The sequence below is a fragment of the Nicotiana tabacum genome, chromosome 10, assembly GCF_000715075.1.
Source record: "Nicotiana tabacum cultivar K326 chromosome 10, ASM71507v2, whole genome shotgun sequence".
In the NCBI taxonomy this organism is placed as follows: domain Eukaryota; kingdom Viridiplantae; phylum Streptophyta; class Magnoliopsida; order Solanales; family Solanaceae; genus Nicotiana; species Nicotiana tabacum.
In genome coordinates, this window is record NC_134089.1 from 100,929,700 (window position 1) to 100,947,499 (window position 17,800).

The 17,800-nt window shown below is 40.9% G+C and overlaps 1 protein-coding gene across 1 annotated transcript; it reads left to right on the plus strand.

The window, feature by feature from the left end:
* Positions 1–16,401: 16,401 nt before the first annotated feature.
* Positions 16,402–16,896, plus strand: LOC142165273 (uncharacterized). Its single transcript, XM_075223863.1, has one exon. It carries the CDS (start codon positions 16,402–16,404, stop codon positions 16,894–16,896), a length of 495 nt encoding a protein of 164 aa, XP_075079964.1.
* The last annotated feature ends 904 nt before the right edge of the window (positions 16,897–17,800 follow it).

Genomic DNA, 17,800 nt, shown 5'->3' on the forward strand with positions numbered 1-17,800 from the left:
TGATTAAGAGCCCGTTTGGACATAAGAATTTTTTTTTACTTTTTTTACGAAATCAGCGTTTGTTCATAAAATTTCTAATCTTTCACTTGAAGATGCATTTTGAAAATTTGAAACATTCTAAAAACCTGTTTTTCAAAATTTTCACTTAAATCACTCACAAAATTTTAAGGCAACCCAAAATTATATTCATGTCCAAACACAACTCAAAATTTCAAATATCATTTTCACTTGAATTCTTTTTTCACCCTTTTTGAAATTTTACGATTCTTATGTCCAAACGCCCACTAAAACAGCCTCTTGAGAGGGACCACTCAGAGCTAGGAGTAGGAACCGGTTTGCGAAAGGGTATAATTTCTACATATTATTATCAGTACAGAAGAATTTTTGTACTAGCATGTCTTTCTAAAGTTAATTATAGGTACACACATACTCATAACTAGTGCAGTGAATTACTTGACAAATAAGTTAATTAACCGTCTAAAGAAAATTAAATTAACCTTGTGAATATATCATACTCCATCGTCTCAATTTATATAAAGCTATTTGATTCGGCATGAAATTTATAAAAAAAAGAAGACTCTTGAAACTTGTGATCTAAAAAATTTTATAGATATTTGTATAAATATTTGTGTTGATAATTTGTGGGGCTGTAAAAATTCTAAAAATAAATTATTTCTAAATAAGGAAAGATAACATTCATTTGGGAAGAAGTGACTCAAAAGGAAACAATGCGACATAAATTGATACAAAGGGAGGACTAATATTTTTCAAACAAAACAATTTTTGAGTTGATAAAATTGCTTCAACCATGTGATTGTAACCACCAAAGAATCCAAGAAGGAAGAGTCATCCTATACTGTTATACCTCTCAATAATAATACTCTTATATAACAACACTTCACTATAAAAGTTAAATTTTTTTCGGAATCAATTTTTATGTTATTTATAACAGCATTTCGCTATAACATTCAAATATATTCAGAGCAAACAGAGCTGTTATAGAGAAATTGTAGTGTACTTGACTAACAGTCATATCGAGTCCTTGGAAATGCATTGCTTTTATGATTTTCTTTTCAATTTTGACACAAAAATACAAGTCTGATCAGCTTACTGCCGCTGATCAAGCATACAGAGGTCCGCTTCTTAATGTAATACAAATACGTAGTATAATTAATTGAGGTCACGAAAAAAAGGACTAGCCATTCACTTTTTTTTTTTTTTTTTTTTTTTTTTGTGCTTTAACTTGTTGAATGGGTATCTTGCAAGGGTCATAGACAGAGCTGTCTATGGCAGTTACAATGCTGATTGATGATTTGAAAATAACTCTTTTGGCTTAATTTCATGGTTACTCATTTAACTTTTATTTTATTTTATTTTATTGCATTAAAATTACTAAATAATTTATTTTGTAGTAAAAAAATCACTCAATTTTGCTCAAGTATCACAAAAAGTGAGGACATATTTTAAGCAAAATTGAGTAACTTTTTGGACGCAGAATATTATTTAGTGATTTCTTGCGATACTATAAGAAATAGTTTAGTGAGTTTTGGTACAATGAAGTTACAATTGACTTACCATCCGTAAAATACAAAAATTACCTCTAACTCTTTTACTAGAGTTGCTTTCAAACGTACAAGGTCCCCGCATTGCATACTCTTATACATTTGCTTCAATAAAGTTGTCTTCATGTTGTCACTACTCGGAAAAAAATAGTTAAACAAGTACTTTTTGATACTTCCTGTTGGGTTCTACCGGTGGCCAAGCCACATGGTCACAACGTAGTGCACTGACCATTCTTCATCGAAAAATTACATTGTGTACAGAGATGGATCCAGAATTTTAAAGTTATGTGTTCCTACACAAATCTTAAGTTAATATACAATAATAACTGGATTGACGGACTGAGTTCCAAGCTAAATATTCTTATATATTTAATGAATTTTTTAATACAAATACCAGATCTAGACAAAAGTTGGTCGGTTCACGGGAGCCCGTATCTAACACACTGGATCCGCCCCTGACTGTGTATGTCACGATCCAAATTCCATATTAGGCCGTGATGGTGCCCAACACCGTTATTAGGCAAGCCAACACTGATCATATAGTAAATCCTCATTTATGTAGTTAGTACGCGATAACTTCCATTATAAATTTAAGAAATTTATAGTTTTAAAAGCTAACACATCATTTAAGTGAAAGCAACAAATGCGAATCTCAATCATGAAGACAAGCCAACACATCATAATTCTACTAATGTGTGTGCCAAGACCTGATGTCACAAGCGTGTGGGCAATCTAGTAGAATATACAAAACCATACTATCCTACTGTTTGGAAAAGAAATAGACAGGAACATAAAGACAAAAGAGAGACTCCAGCTGCTATAGATCGGATGGGAAGGGCAGCTCACCGGATAGTCCCGAGCTGAGATGACCACTCTATGCGCCGGACTGATGGCCAGATGCACCTGCCTCAAAGCCTATACAATCAAGTACAAAAGCGTAGCATGAGTACATAGAAATATGTACCCAGTAAGTATCTCGCCTAACCTGACAGAAGTAGTGACGAGGGGTCGACTCCGACACTAATAAGGCCAGCAAATATAATAATATGAAGTTCAACATATTTAATTCGCAGTGTATATTGATAACAACAAGCTCAAACAAGAATAATTATTGGGAATCCTTTCATCCAATTGATAAAACTAAGTACTTTCCTCATTTAAATTAGTGACCTTTCCAGCAATAAGTCATACAAATTATAAGGGTTACGATTCTATTATCACACGCAAATACCACCGAGGACGGTCAACCCGATCCAACATAAAAGTAAAATGTGCACTGCCGAAGGTCGAACGGCACGAGCCATAGATGCATCTATTCACCCCACTCGCGAATCATTCATGCGACGCGGTAAAAGCATAACCCCACTCATGAATCATACGTGCGACGTAGTAAACATAATTTTCATCATTTAAACACAACAATTCTTTAATTCCCTTTTTAGAAAAATAAAAAGAATACAATTTACTTGAAGCCTGTCAATCTTTAGATTTCCTTCAACTTAGTTCCTCCCATACCATTAGCATATATAAGCAATTAGTAGCGACCATGAAGTATGATGTGATCCTAGAACTACTCGGACATAATAGGAATAGTAGCTACATACGGACTCGCGTCACCTCGTGCGCTTGTAGCCCTCCACAATTTATCATACATTAATTAAGTTCACCTATGGGGACATTTTCCCCTACAAAGTTAGAAAAGAGACTTACCTCGTTTTGAGCCTACTTCCAACTCAAGAATGCAAGCAAACTCTCAAACCGGAGCTGCACAGTCCGAAACTATCCAAATAGTGTAAGAGTCCATTATTACAGGCTTACAAGTTCGTATCTAGCTATTAAAGCGATTATCCAACCCCAAGGGCAAGGTTCCTAAAATTCAACCCCGGGCCCACGTGCCCGGATTCCAGAAATATTTAAAGAAAGTTGTTACCCATAACCTAAGGATCAAGAATAAATGATTTTTACTTCATTCCATAACAAATTTCGTGGTTAGATATTGTTTTTATCAAAACCCTAAGTTTTACTCTAATACCATAATTTTCACTAATATTTATGTGTTAATCTACTCAAAACCCAAGTATTAAACTCACATTAAGTGGAAATAACTTACCTCACAATGCTAGGTTGAAATCCCTTCTTTGGAAGCTCCCAAATCGCCCAAGTGTAGAAGTGATATGAAATAAATGGTCTAAGTCCCATTTTTAAAAGCTGTGCCCAGGACTCTGATGTCGCATTGGTTCGCAAATGCGAAGGTCGCAATTGAGACAAAACCATCGCAAATGCGAACCTGGGCTCTCTCTGCAAGGGTCGCAAATGCGACAAAAGGGTCGCAAATGCGGACCTTGTTGGGTTTGTAAATGCAAAAGAAATGTCGCAAATGTGAGGACTGCCTAGCTCAGGCTTCTTCGCAAATACGAAGCCTTCTCGCAAATGCGGTCATCGCAAATGCGAACAAATCCTCGCATTTGCAAGACCTGCAACACTTTCCCAGAAATACCAGAAAACTAGAGTGTTTTCACTCCCAACACACGTCCGAAACTCACACGAGCCCTCGGGGCTCCATACCGAATACTCACTCAAGTCTAACAACATCATACAAACTTGCTCGTGCGATCAAATCGCTGAAATAACATCTTAAACTACGGATTTAACACCAAAACACATGAAATCCTTAAGAACATTTGAAATTCCTATTTTTACAACTGGACGTCCAAATCACGTCAAATCAATCCCGTTTCTCACCAAATTTCATAGACATGACTAAATGTTATATTGGACCTGTACCGAGCTCCAAAACCAACATACAGGCCCGATACCGACATGATCAAACATTATTCAATTTCTTTAAATCCTGAGATTTTCAGTTTAACAATTTTTAACAAAAATTCATTACTCGGGCTAGGGATCTCAGAATTTGATTCCGGGCATACACCCAAGTTCCATATTTTACTACGGACCCTCAAGGACCGTCAAAACACGAGTCCGGGTTTGTTCACTAAAAATATTGACCGAAGTTAACTAAAATCACTATTGAAGGCCAAAATTATTATTTTCTTAAATTTTTCGCACAAAGGCTTTCCGAAAACGCGCCCAGACTGCGCACACAGATCGAGAAAAAGTAGGATGAGGTTTTGAAGACCTTGAAACCCCGAATTGGGTTCTAAAACACGAGATGACCCTTTAGGTCATCACATTCTCCACCTCTAAAATAACCGTTTGTCCTCGAACGGACATAGAAAAGTACCTGAGCTAGGGAAAAGATGGGGATATCTGCTCCGCATGTCCTCCTCGGACTCCCAGGTCGCCTCCTCGATTGGTTGGCCCCTCCACTGGACCCTTACCACAGAAATCCTCTTGGATCTCAACTGGCGATCCTGTCTATCAACAATGGCAACTGGATCCTCCTCATAACCCAAACCCTCATCTAGCTGAATAGTACTGAAGTCTAACACATGGGATTAGTCGGCGTGATACCTCCGAAGCATAGACACGTGAAAAACTGGATGAACTCCTAATAGGATGGGAGATAAAGCAAGCTCATAAGCAACCTCTCCAACTCGTCTCAACACCTTAAATAGGCCTATAAACCTTGGGCTCAACTTTCCCTTCTTCCCGAATCTCATAATACCCTTCATCGGTGAGACTTTCAAGAGAAACTTCTCGCCGACCATGAATTATACATCACGCGCCTTCTGATCCGCGTAACTCTTCTATCTGGACTGAGCTGTGCGAAGTCTTTCCTGAATCAACTTTACCTTCTCTAAGGCATCTTTCACCAAGTCTATACCATACAACTTAGCCTCGCTAGGCTAAAACAACCCAATAGGAGAACGACATCGCCGACCATATAAAGCTTCAAATGGAGCCATCTCGATGCTGGACTGATAACTGTTGGTGTAAGCAAATTCGGCCAAAGCAAGAACTGATCCCACTGCCCTCCAAAGTCAATTACACATGCTTTAAGCATTTCCTCCAAAATCTGAACTGTCCGCTCTGACTGCCCGTTGGTCTGCGGGTGGAATGTTGTGCTGAGCTCTACCTGGGTCTCCAACTCACTCTACACAGCTCTCCAAAAATAGGAATTGAACTGAGTGCCTCTATCTGATATGATGGAAAAAAGCAACCCACGACTAAATATTGCCTTTAACCTAGATACTCGTAAGATTTTGTAATTTACATGTGCAAGTATATACTTCATCATAGGTTTCTGAATCAGGCTTGTGTTTTTGGCTCTTGATCACGACAACCTAACTACGAAGTCTATGGTAATGCGATCCCACTTCTACTCAGGTATAGGCATCCGCTGAAGTAGGCCACTTGGCCTCTAGTGCTCATACTTAACCTGCTGGAAATTCAAACACCAAACCACATACTCAACTATGTCTTTATTCATCTGCCACCACCAATAATGCTGCTTTAGGTCACGATACATCTTCGTTGCACCTGGATGAATGGAATATTGTGAACTGTGTGCCTCCTCTAGAATCCTCTCCCTCAAGCCATCGACATTAGGAATACATAGGCGACCCTAGAGTCGTAGAACACCATCCTCGCCAAGAGAAACCTCCTTGTCATTACCCTGTAGCACCGTCTCTCTGAGAACTGCCAAATGCGGATCATCGAACTGCCGAGCCTTGATCTGCCCCAATAATGAAGACAGACCAACAACACACGCAAGGATTCGACTGGGCTCTAAAATATCCAACCTCACAAGTCTGTTCCAAGTACTGAATGTCCAAAGCTTGTGGCTTCTCCTCCGCTGAAATGAATGCCAAGCTATCCATACTCTTTTCCTTCTTACTCAAGGCATCCGCGACCACATTTGCCTTGCCCGGATGATAAAGAATGGTGATGTCATAATTCTTTAGTAACTCAAGCCATCTACGCTGCCTCAAATTGAGTTCCCTCTACTTAAACAAATGCTGTAAGCTGTGATGATCAGTATAAACCTCACACGACACCCCATACAGATAATGACTCCATATCTTAAGAGCATGAACAATCGCTGCTAACTCTAGGTCGTGAACAGGGTAATTTTTCTCATGAATCTTCAGCTAACGTGAAGCATATGTAATAACTCTCCCCTCCTGAATCAATAAAAATCCCAAGCCAACGTGTGAAATGTCGCAATATACCGTATACATCCCCGAATCGGAAGGCAACACTAGAACCGATGCTGTAGTCAAAGCTGTCTTGAGCTTCTGAAAGCTCGTCTCACAATCATCGGACCAACGGAAAAGAACACCCTTCCGGGTCAATCTAGTCAAAGGTACTGCAATGGATGAAAAGGCCTGCACGAATCGGTGATAATAACCTGCTAACCCCAGGAAACTCCTGATCTCAGTCACTAAAATAGGACGTGGCCAAGTATAAACTGCCTCAATCTTCTTGGGATCCACCTTAATACCCCCTCCTAATACAACATGTCCCAAGAATGCTACTGACTCAAGCCAAAACTCACACTTGGAGAACTTAGCATATAACTTCTGCTCTCGCAGTGTCTGAAGCACTACTCTCAAATGATGCTCGTGCTCCTCCAGGCTACGTGAGTAGATCAAGATGTTGTCAATGAAGATAATAACAAAGGAATCAATGCAAAGCCTGAACACCCTATTCATTAAGTCCATAAACGGCGTTGGGGCATTAGTCAAGCCAAAGGATATCACTAGAATCTCATAATGGCCATATCTAGTGTGGAAAACAGTGTTCGAAACATCTGAGTCCCGAATCTTCAACTGATGATACCCTGATCTCAAGTCAATCTTAGAGAACACCCTAGCACCCTGCAACTAGTCGAACAAATCATTAATACGTGACAACACGTACTTGTTCTTAATGGTAACCTTGTTCAACTGGCGGTAATCAATTCACATCCACATGGTCTCATCGTTCTTCTTTAGAAATAACAGTGATGCAGCCCAAGGTGACACACTCGGTCTAACAAACCCCTTTGCTGACAACTCCTCAAGTTGCTCCTTCAACTCCTTCAACTCTTTTGGAGCCATACGGTACAGTGGGATATATATAGGTTGGGTACCTGGAGCCAAATCAATACAGAAATCAATGTCATGAGCCGGTGGCATGCCTGGAAGGTCAAAAGGAACACATTTGTGAACTCTTGGACTACTGACACTGAATCAATCATTGGAGACTCTGCGATGGTGTCCCGAACATATGATAGATATGCCAAACAACCCTTCTCGACTAGATGTCGAGCCTTCAGAAAAGAGATAACCCGACTGGATGCACTAACGGAGGAACCTTCCACTCCAATCTCGGCAACTCTAGCATCGCTAAAGTAACAGTCTTGGCATGACAATCAAGAATGGTGTGATATGGGGATAACCAATCCATGCCTAGGATGACCTCAAAGTCAGTCATATCAAGTAACAAAAGGTCTGCTCTAGACTCGAAACCATATAATGTAACCACACAGGATCGGTACATTCGATCTACGACCACAAAATCACCCACAGGAGTGAACACATAAACAGAAGTATCCAAAGACTCACAAGGAATGTCCAAGAAATGAGCAAACAAAGATGACACATATGAATATGTAGACCCTGGATCAAATAATACCGAAACATCCCTACCACATATAGAAATAATACATGTGATCACAACATCTGAGGTTACTACATCTGGTCTAGCCGGAAAAGCATATAATCTAGTTAGAGCGTCAGCTGGCTGAACAGTAGCTAGCTAAAATCCCCTTTCCTGGCCTTCACCTCTAGCATATCCCCTACCAACCTGTCCCCCACCTCTGGGTAGCTGGTACTGAAATCATAGGATGATGGCCCTGTTGTACTGCCTTGCCCCGAAGTCTAGGGCATGTCCTCTTTATGTGACCAGATCTCTACACTCGTAACAACCCTGTGGTGCCATAGACTGCTGTCCTGAAGCCCGACCCTGATGGATCGAATATCCACTAGAAGAACCCTGATGTCCAGAATACCCGTTAGAGGAACCTTGAATAGCTGGTGGGCAGTAAGAACTCTCCGGTATCACACTGAAATAAGGCCTCACTAGAGCACCTCGAGGAGATGGTTATGGTACTGAATATAGGGGCCTGTTGGGCTGGACCCTCTCAAATTGACCTCTAACCCTAGCTGGGGCACCTCTAAACTCTCCAGAGAATCGATCCCTCTTGTCCTGTTGCAACTGCTCTCTGCTCCTATGGCGGTAACCCTCAGTCCTCTGCATAATCTCTACCACGAGCTGATACTCAGTCCCCATCTCAACCTCTTAGGCCATACTAGCTCGAATACTAGGGTGTAACCCTGTGACAAATCTCCGCAGTCTCTCTGCGTCCGTAGGGAGTATCATGAGTGCATGGCGAGACAAGTCAGAAAATCTCGCCTCATAGTCGGTCACAGACATCTGCCCCTGCTCGAGGAAAAATATAGACGTCTCTGTATCGAACCGCAAGACTCTATTACATTTTCCCATAACTTGTGAGACCTACGTGAACCTAGTGCTCTAATACCACGTTGTCACGACCCAAATTCCATATTAGGACGTGATGGCACCCAACACCGTTGTTAGGCAAGCCAACACTGATCATATAGTAAATCCTCATTTATGTAGTTAGTACGCGATAACTTCCATCATAGATTTAAGAAATTCATAGTTTTAAAATCTTAAGCTTATTTAAGTGAAAGGAATAAATGCGAATCTCAATCATGAAGACAAGCCAAAACATCATAATTCTACTAATGTTTGTGCCAAGACCTGGTGTCAAAAGCGTATGAGCAATCTAGTAGAATATACAAAACCATACTATCCTATTGTCTGGAAAAGAAATAGACAAGAATATAAAGACAAAAGAGAGACTCTAGCTGCTGTAGATCGGCTGGGAAGGGCAGCTCACCAGAAAGTCTCGAGCTAAGATGACCACTCTATGCGCTGGACATGGCCAGATGCACCTGCCTCAAAGCCTGTACAATCAAGTACAAAAGCGTAGTATGAGTACATAAAAATATGTACCAGTAAGTATCTCGCCTAACCTCGCAGAAGTAGTGACGAGGGTTCGACTTCGACACTTATTAGGCCAACAAACATAATAATATGAAGTTCAACATATTTAATTCGCAGTGTATATAGATAACAACAAGCTCAAACATGAATAATTATTGGGAATCCTTTCATCCAATTAATAAAATCAAGAACTTTCCTCATTTAAATTAGTGACCTTTCCAGCAATAAGTCATACAAATTATAAGGGTTACGATTATATTATCACACACAAATACCACCGAGGACAATCGTCCCGATCCAACATAAAAGTAAAATGTGCACTGCCAAGGGTCGAATGGCACGAACCATAGATGCATCTATTCACCCTGCTCACGAATCATTCATGCGACATGGTAAAAGCATAACCCCGCTCGTGAATCATACATGCGACGCGGTAAACATAATTTTCATCATTTAAACACAACAATTCTTTAATTCCCTTTTTACAAAAAAGAAAATGAATATAATTCACTTGAAGCCTGTACATCTTTAGATTTCCTTCAACTTACTTCCTCTCATAGCATTAGCATATGTAAGCAATTAGTAGCGACCATGAAGCATGATGTGATCCTAGAACTACCCGGACATAACAGGAATAGTAGCTAAGTACGGACTCTCGTCACCTCGTGCATACGTAGCCCCCACAATTAATCATATATTAATTAAGTTCACCTATGGGGACATTTCCCCCTACAAGGTTAGAAAAGAGACTTACCTCGTTTCGAGCCTACTTCCAACTCAAGAATTCGTCCAAACTCTCAAACCGTAGCTTTACAAATTTGTATTCTAGCAATTAAAGCGATTATCCAACCCCAAGAGCAAGGTTCCTAAAATTCAACCCAAGGCCCACGTGCCCAGATTGCGGAAATGTTTGAAAAAAGTTGTTATACATAACCTAAGGATCAAGAATATATGATTTTTACTCCATTCCATAACAAAATTCGTGGTTAGATCTTGTTTTTATCAAAATCCTACATTTTACTCTAATCCCATGATTTTCACAAATCTTTATGTGTTAATATACTCAAAACCCAAGTATTAAACTCACATTAAGTGGAAATAACTTACCTCACAATGCTAGGTTGAAATCCCTTCTTTGGAAGCTCCCAAATCGCCCAAGTGTAAAAGTGAAATGAAATAAATGGCATAAGTCCCATTTTTAAAAGTTGTGCCCAGACCTCTGATATCACATTTGCGACATCAGGTTCGCAATTGCGACAAACCACCATCGCAAAAGCGAACCTGGGCTCCCTCTGCAAGGATCGCAAATGCGACAAAAGGGTCGCAAATGTGAACCCTGCTGGGTTCCCAAATGCGAAAGAAATGTCGCAAATGCGACGACTGCCCAACTCAGGCTTCTTCGTAAATGTGAAGCCTTCTCGCAAATGCGAACAAATCATCGCATTTGCGAGACCTGCAACACTTGCCTAGAAATACCAGAAAACTTGAGTGTTTTCACTCCCAACACACGTCTGAAACTCACCCGAGCCCTCGGGGCTCCATACCGAATACTCATTAAAGTCTAACAACATCATACAAACTTGCTCATGTGATCAAATGACCGAAATAACATCTAAAACTACGGATTTAACACCAAAACACATGAAATTCTTAAGAACATTTGAAATTCCTATTTTTACAATCGGACGTCCGAATTACGTCAAATCAGTTTCGTTTCTCACCAAATTTCACAATCATGACTTAAATGTTATTTTGGACCTATATCGGGCTCCGGAACCAACATACGGGCCCGATACCAACATGATCAAACTTTTTTCAATTTCTTTAAATCTTGAGATTTTCAGTTTAACAATTTTTAATAAAAATTCATTACTTGGGCGAGGGACCTCGGAATTCGATTCCGGGCATACGCCCAAGTCCCATATTTTACTACGGACCCTCCGGGACCGTCACAACACGAGTGCGGGTCCGTTCACTAAAAATGTTGACCGAAGTCAACTAAAATTACTTTTTAAGGTAAAAAATATTATTTTCTCAAATTTTTCGAACAAAGGCTTTCTGGAAACGTGCCCAAACTGTGCACGTAGATCAAGGAGAAGTACAATGAGGTTTTGAAGGCCTTAGAAACCCGAATTGGGTTCTAAAACTCGAGATAAACCTTTGGCTCATCACAGTGTATATAGGTAAAATATTATTGTTTACCTCTAATATCCGAGTAACAATTAAATTTGTATTGAGGTCTTAAAGATACGTGATTTAGTCCAATACTAACTTATAACCAAGAAATCAAATGTATAAATTAAAGAAGTAAGTTGAGTCAAATCAGCGTGCAAGCAAGTCTCGACCTCGAGCTAAGATGGCCTCACGGTAGGTCAGTAAGAACAATAAAGTTAAAAAACAATTCTGATGAGTAATGAGAAAGAAAGTAAGAATGTATATTCTTTTGCCAATGATTGATGATGTTATAAATGAATTGGCTCCCCTTTATATTATAGGGGAGTCTTTTACAAGGTACATTTCCATTTTTAGTAGGGAATCTTATTGGGACAGCTGTCTAACCGCCTAGTACAAATCCGTACAAACTCGTACAAATCTATTTCGAACTTTATGCCGTGATCTTAGGGACATTGTGGGAATCTTGCTCTTTATGTTATAAACCGATAATGGTATCACCTCGGGGTTGGTCATACTCAGCCTTTGTGCCCATCGTATACTTCAATCTTCGAGCCTTGTACTCTGTTATCGGGCTCGAGCTCGGTCCATCGGGCTCGAGCTTGGTCCATTCTAATCTCGGTCTCGAAGCGACTCTTCGAGCCCATGAAATCGAGAATACCTGATTTTGACCATATACAGATAGTCCTCGCGTTTCTTAGGAAAAAATGATAAGAAATGTTTTGATCCTCGATCCTCTGATGCCTCGATCGTGAAGTCCATTTCATGACGTTAGCGACAAAAGTGATTGAAAGGTCGCATCTGCATAGTTCCCAAGGTCATTAATTGAAAGCGACTGATGGTCAGCCATTGGCCTCCCTAAACCGTTGATACGACCACTATAAATAGGTTAATTCCACAACTTTTACAATCTTTACTTCTCAAACTTTTCCCAAAACCTCACTAGCTTCTTCATCTTCTCTGAGTCCATCCTTTCTTCAATTTGTTCTTATTGCAGCATCAACTTCTTCTCTTCTTTTGAGTTTATCAACAGAAATGGCTAAACCATCTAAAATTGTTCCTCAGAAAGAAAAAACCTCCTCATCATCGCGGCCGGCCGATGTTAGAACGACGACGCCCCCTCATATCGAGGAATTATTCTTGGGCATGCGATCTATCTTTTGATTTCAAAATCGATAAGCCTCCATCAGTTTTAGGCCGATGCAAGCCTATGTCTCAATATGTCTGCTCTATATCTAAAGTCGATCTTAAACAGGTGAAATAGGACTGCAATTGGGAGAACAAGGAAGTGGTAATTCCTTCCCTAGAGGAGGACATTACTACCCATGTGAAAGGATACCTAAGTATGTATACTTATCCTTTCACACTGGGTCCCGTAAATCTGGTGCTGGGTTCTGTAGATCCAGTCATTCTCGATTTCTGTCTCCAATATTGGGTGACCCTTGGCCAGACCTACCCTTCTTTCTGGCGCATCGTCAATTTGCTCAGGTACTTCTTGGGCAAGGTCAAAGGGATGTCTTTTACACTCGACCACCTAATCAGGCTATATAGCCCTCGCCTCTATCAAGGTTGTTTGATAAATCTCCAGTGTCGATCCTCAAAGGCGCTATTCTCTAGTATCGATGAGGACAAGGACCAAGGATGGATGAGCCAGTTTGTCCAAATCAAGACCCCCGACTTAATTCTTGCCGAAAGGATGTCATTCCCCGAGGAATGGAACATGAAACGTAAGTACAACCCTATCGATGATATTTATTACTCTGCCTTCCCTGTTCTTCCTCGATCTAATTCTTTTTCGATGGTGAAGCTTCCCCTTGGTTTCCTGGTGCGATTCCGGATCTTGCAGGTTGGGTTCGACAACTCGTCTCCACTTCTTCACACGGAGAACATTGTTCGCGTGATTTGGCTTAGGGTCGGTGGGAAGCTAAAAATCATGGTAAGTTCCCTTGTTCATATCTTGACATTTCTCTATAAAATACTTATTTTCCCTTATACAGGCCTCAGAGACATTGTTATTACGAGGTCGCGTCTGTCCGGTAAAGAATAAATCCCGAAGCCAACCAAGGAGAAGAAAAGGAAAAGGACTTCGCCAACAAGTTCCCTAATGCCCAAGAAAAATAAGGCTCGAAAGCCTAGGTCCGATCCTATAGCCCTATCTGCAGAAGCGATTCAACACCTTCGGGATGACGAGGAAGAGGGAGAAGATGCCGATTTCCTATTGGTAGCTCGAAAGAGGGGGAGCACTGAAGCTTCAAAGGCCGCCGAACCGGCAGTGGCTGATGAGGTTCAATATCGAACCGAAGAAATCTCAGAGGGGAGCTCAAGCAGATTCCCCAAGCCATCGAGTGGTAAAAGTGCTCCTCACCTTGGAGGACATCTGACGGGCAAGCCCGCAGAGCCTAATTCCGAGGCCCTCCAAAGTGAATCTCTTGGGATAATTAACATAGATGAATCCCCGCCTAGCCCTGTGTTTTCTAAAGGGCAGTTTCGAGATGCCACGGTCATATAGACTCCCAACATGGGGACGACCCATGAAGGGAATGATATTTTTCGGGAATGTTTTGCGGGGGTTGAAGATGGCCCTCACTCGGATGCTTTGTTTATTTTCGACGAGGCTCAATGTCTTCTGAAGCAAGTAAGTTTTTTCCTTCATAATTATATTCGTGATTTATTCTCATTTTTTTGAATCTAAATTTTTTTCTTTGTGTGAAGGTTGTGACGCTCCACCAACAAGCATTTTCTAAATCTCGAGTCGAGCTTTCCCGATGTGAGGTCGAAATCAAGAAGCTCGTGGAAAAGAGGTATAGCCTCAATACTTTCAAAAAGAAGAGGAGATCAGGGACCTTTGAGCCAATTTGACGAAGGCTCATCGAGAACAAACTAAGCTCATTAAGGTAATGAAACTTCTCGGGAGTTTTTTATGTGATTTATGGATCGTGGGGTGGAAGCAGCATATGGATCATCTTGCCTCGAAAAAAGACACACTTTGGGCCCAACTAACTTCGGTCAAATTCCAACTTTAAAATGCAAAGGGGGAAAGCTTGGCACGAAGCCGAATGATTGAGGAGCTTGAAGCTAAATCAGTTGTCGAACTTGTAAAGGCTAAATCTGAGGTGGAGGCGTTTATGGCCTCTTACCGCGCTGATGTCGAGGTTGCCAACATTCGGACATATGAGATCTTTATCGCTGCTGAAGTCAAATTGTCGTGTGTTGTCGATCACGCCAGGCGACAATCTAGAGAGAAACTCTCGAGGAAGTCCATGCTCGTGGCTTCGACCTCTCAGTTGATATTGAAAAGGCAAAAACTTTAGGGGATGAGGCTGCCGCTTTACTCTCTGATGATGAAGACTCCGCTAGTGGCTCTGACAGTGGAGGAGATGAGGATGAAGTCCTCGAGGAGGAGGTTCTCGAAGATGTGGCACCCAAAGATGCGGCCCCCGAAGATGCAACTCCCAAAGTAGACTAGGTCCTTAGGATTTTGTCTTCCGTTTTTTGTGTAAGGCCCCTTGTGGGCATTGTAAATACCTTTTATGTATATAAAGAACCCTTTTTCTTTCCGCCCCATATCCGATTTGTTTTAAAGTCTGCTTTGTTTTCGATTTGTGAATTTTTTTTATGTTATAACTTCAATAATCGAGTGAGCACCAGCTCGGACTTAGAGTAAAATAAACCCTTAGGTTTTTTAGTAATCAATGGGAAATCTTTGAACTTATAATCGATTACCTCTTAAGGTGTTTTGATGAATCCTCGAGCTATGCTTAAGTCGATTTGATGCGAGCTCAGGATGGCAGGACCCTTAGGTCCGAGTTGAGTGATAACAAGGTCTCAAACTCTAAATGTTTTGACCCTTAGGTTCTATTAGGTTGGGCCGATATGGACTTTGAAAGATGGCTATTATTTTCCCTTTTTGGCTTAAGCATGGACTCCGGAATATCAACAAGCATTGGTGGAATTGAAGCGGTACTTATCAAGCCCACTTCTGCTCCACACTCCGAAGGCAGATGAGAAGCTATACTTATACTTGGCTGTGTCCCAAATAGCGGTAAGTGGCATACTAGTTCGAGAAGAGCAAGGTACGCAGTTTCCTGTTTATTACGTAAGTTGAACCTTAGGAGATGCTGAAACTAGGTATCCACTCTTAGAGAAGTTGGCACTTGCATTAATAAGCACATCTAGAAAATTAAAGACATATTTCTAGTGTCACCCCATATGTGTGTTAACTACTTATCCTCTCCGAAATGTTTTCACAAGCCCGCATTATCGGGCCGATTGACCAAATGGGTCGTCAAACTTGGCAGGTACGATATCAAATATCAACCCCGAACGACCATCAAGTCTCAAATCTTAGCTAACTTCGTGGCTGATTTTACACCAACCCTCGTACTCGAAGTGGAAAAGGAACTTCTACTAAAATTAGGTACATCATCGGGGGTATGGATCCTCTTCACAGACGGTGCCTCGAATATGAAAAGGTCCGGGCTTGGCATTGTTTTGAAGCCACCTACAGGTAACACTATTAGACAATCTATCAAAACTTATAGGTTGACTAATAATGAGACCGAGTATGAGGCCATGATTGCAGGTCTCGAGTTAGCTAAAAGCTTGGGGCAGAAGTCATTGAAGCCAAGTGCGATTCTCTGTTGGTGGTAAACCAAGTAAAAAAAAGCTTAAAGTTCAAGAGGCTAGGATGCAAAGATATTTAGACAAGCTACAGGTAACATTGCATCGCTTCAAGGAATGGACTCTAGACCATGTACCTCGGAGGCAAAATAGTGAGGCAGATGCACTTGCAAACTTGGGGTCATCAGTCGAGGAAGATGATATTATCCCTGAGACTGTCGTCCAATTATCAAGATCTGTGGTCGAGGAAGTTCATGCTGAGATAAATTCTACAAGTTTGACTTGGGATTGGAGGAATACATATATTGAATATGTGAAAGATGGAAAGCTCCCATCGGATCATAAAGAGTTGAGAGCTCTACGAACCAGGGCTGCTAGGTTCACATTGTATGAAGATGGAACATTATACAGAAGGACGTTTGATGGACCATTGGCGGTATGTTTAGGGCCGGGGGACACCGATTATGTTTTACGAGAGATCCATGAAGGCACTTGTAGAAACCACTCCGTCGTTGAGTCTTTGATTTGCAAAATTATTAGAGTGGTTACTGGGATAACATAGAAAAAGACACTAAGGAGTTTGTCAAAAAATGTAATAAATGTCAAAGGTTTGCACCGATGATTCATCAGCTAGGAGAGCAACTTCACTCAGTCCTGTCCCCATGGCCTTTCATGAAATGGAGAATGGACATCGTCGTCCCTTTACCAATGGCCCCATGTAAAGCTAAATTCATTTTGTTTATGACTAACTACTTTTCTAAGTGGGTGAAAGTACATGCCTACGAGAAGGTCAGAGAAAAAGAAGTTATTGACTTCATCTGGGACCATATCGTGTGTTGATTCGGGATAACTGCCGAAATCGTATACGGCAATGGCAAGCAATTCATTGGCAACAAGGTAACGGAGTTCCTCGAAGCACACAAAATAAAAAGGATTTTATCAACACCGTATCATCCGAGCAAAAACGGACAGGCCGAGTCAACAAATAAGACTATCATTCAAAACTTGAAGAAAAGGATGAACGACGCTAAAGGGAAATGGAGAGAAGTTCTACCCAAAGTTCTTTGGGCATATCGAACAACATCGAAGTCTAGAACGGGGGCAAACCCATTCTATTTAGTATATGGCTCCGAGGCCTTGATTCCAGTCGAGGTCAGGGAACCCATCGCCAGATTTTGACATACATCGGAGGAATCAAATCACGAGGCTATGAATACTAGCCTCGAGCTATTAGATGCAAAATGAGAAGCTGCACTTTTTGGATGGATTCACAGAAGTAAAGAATCAAAAGATACTATAATAGAAGAACCAACCTTCGACACTTCAGAATCGGGGATTTAGTTCTAAGGACCATATCGAGTCATCGGAAAAGGATCTTACAAACTTGGCACGATGGAAGGCGAATAATTGCCAAACAATTGGAATGTGTCACTGCTCAAACAATATTATTGCTGAGGTATGACCTT

What these genes read in the sequence shown, in the direction of transcription:
- LOC142165273 (XM_075223863.1), top strand. Translation starts at nt 16,402, where the DNA reads ATGCAAAGATATTTAGACAAGCTACAGGTAACATTGCATCGCTTCAAG.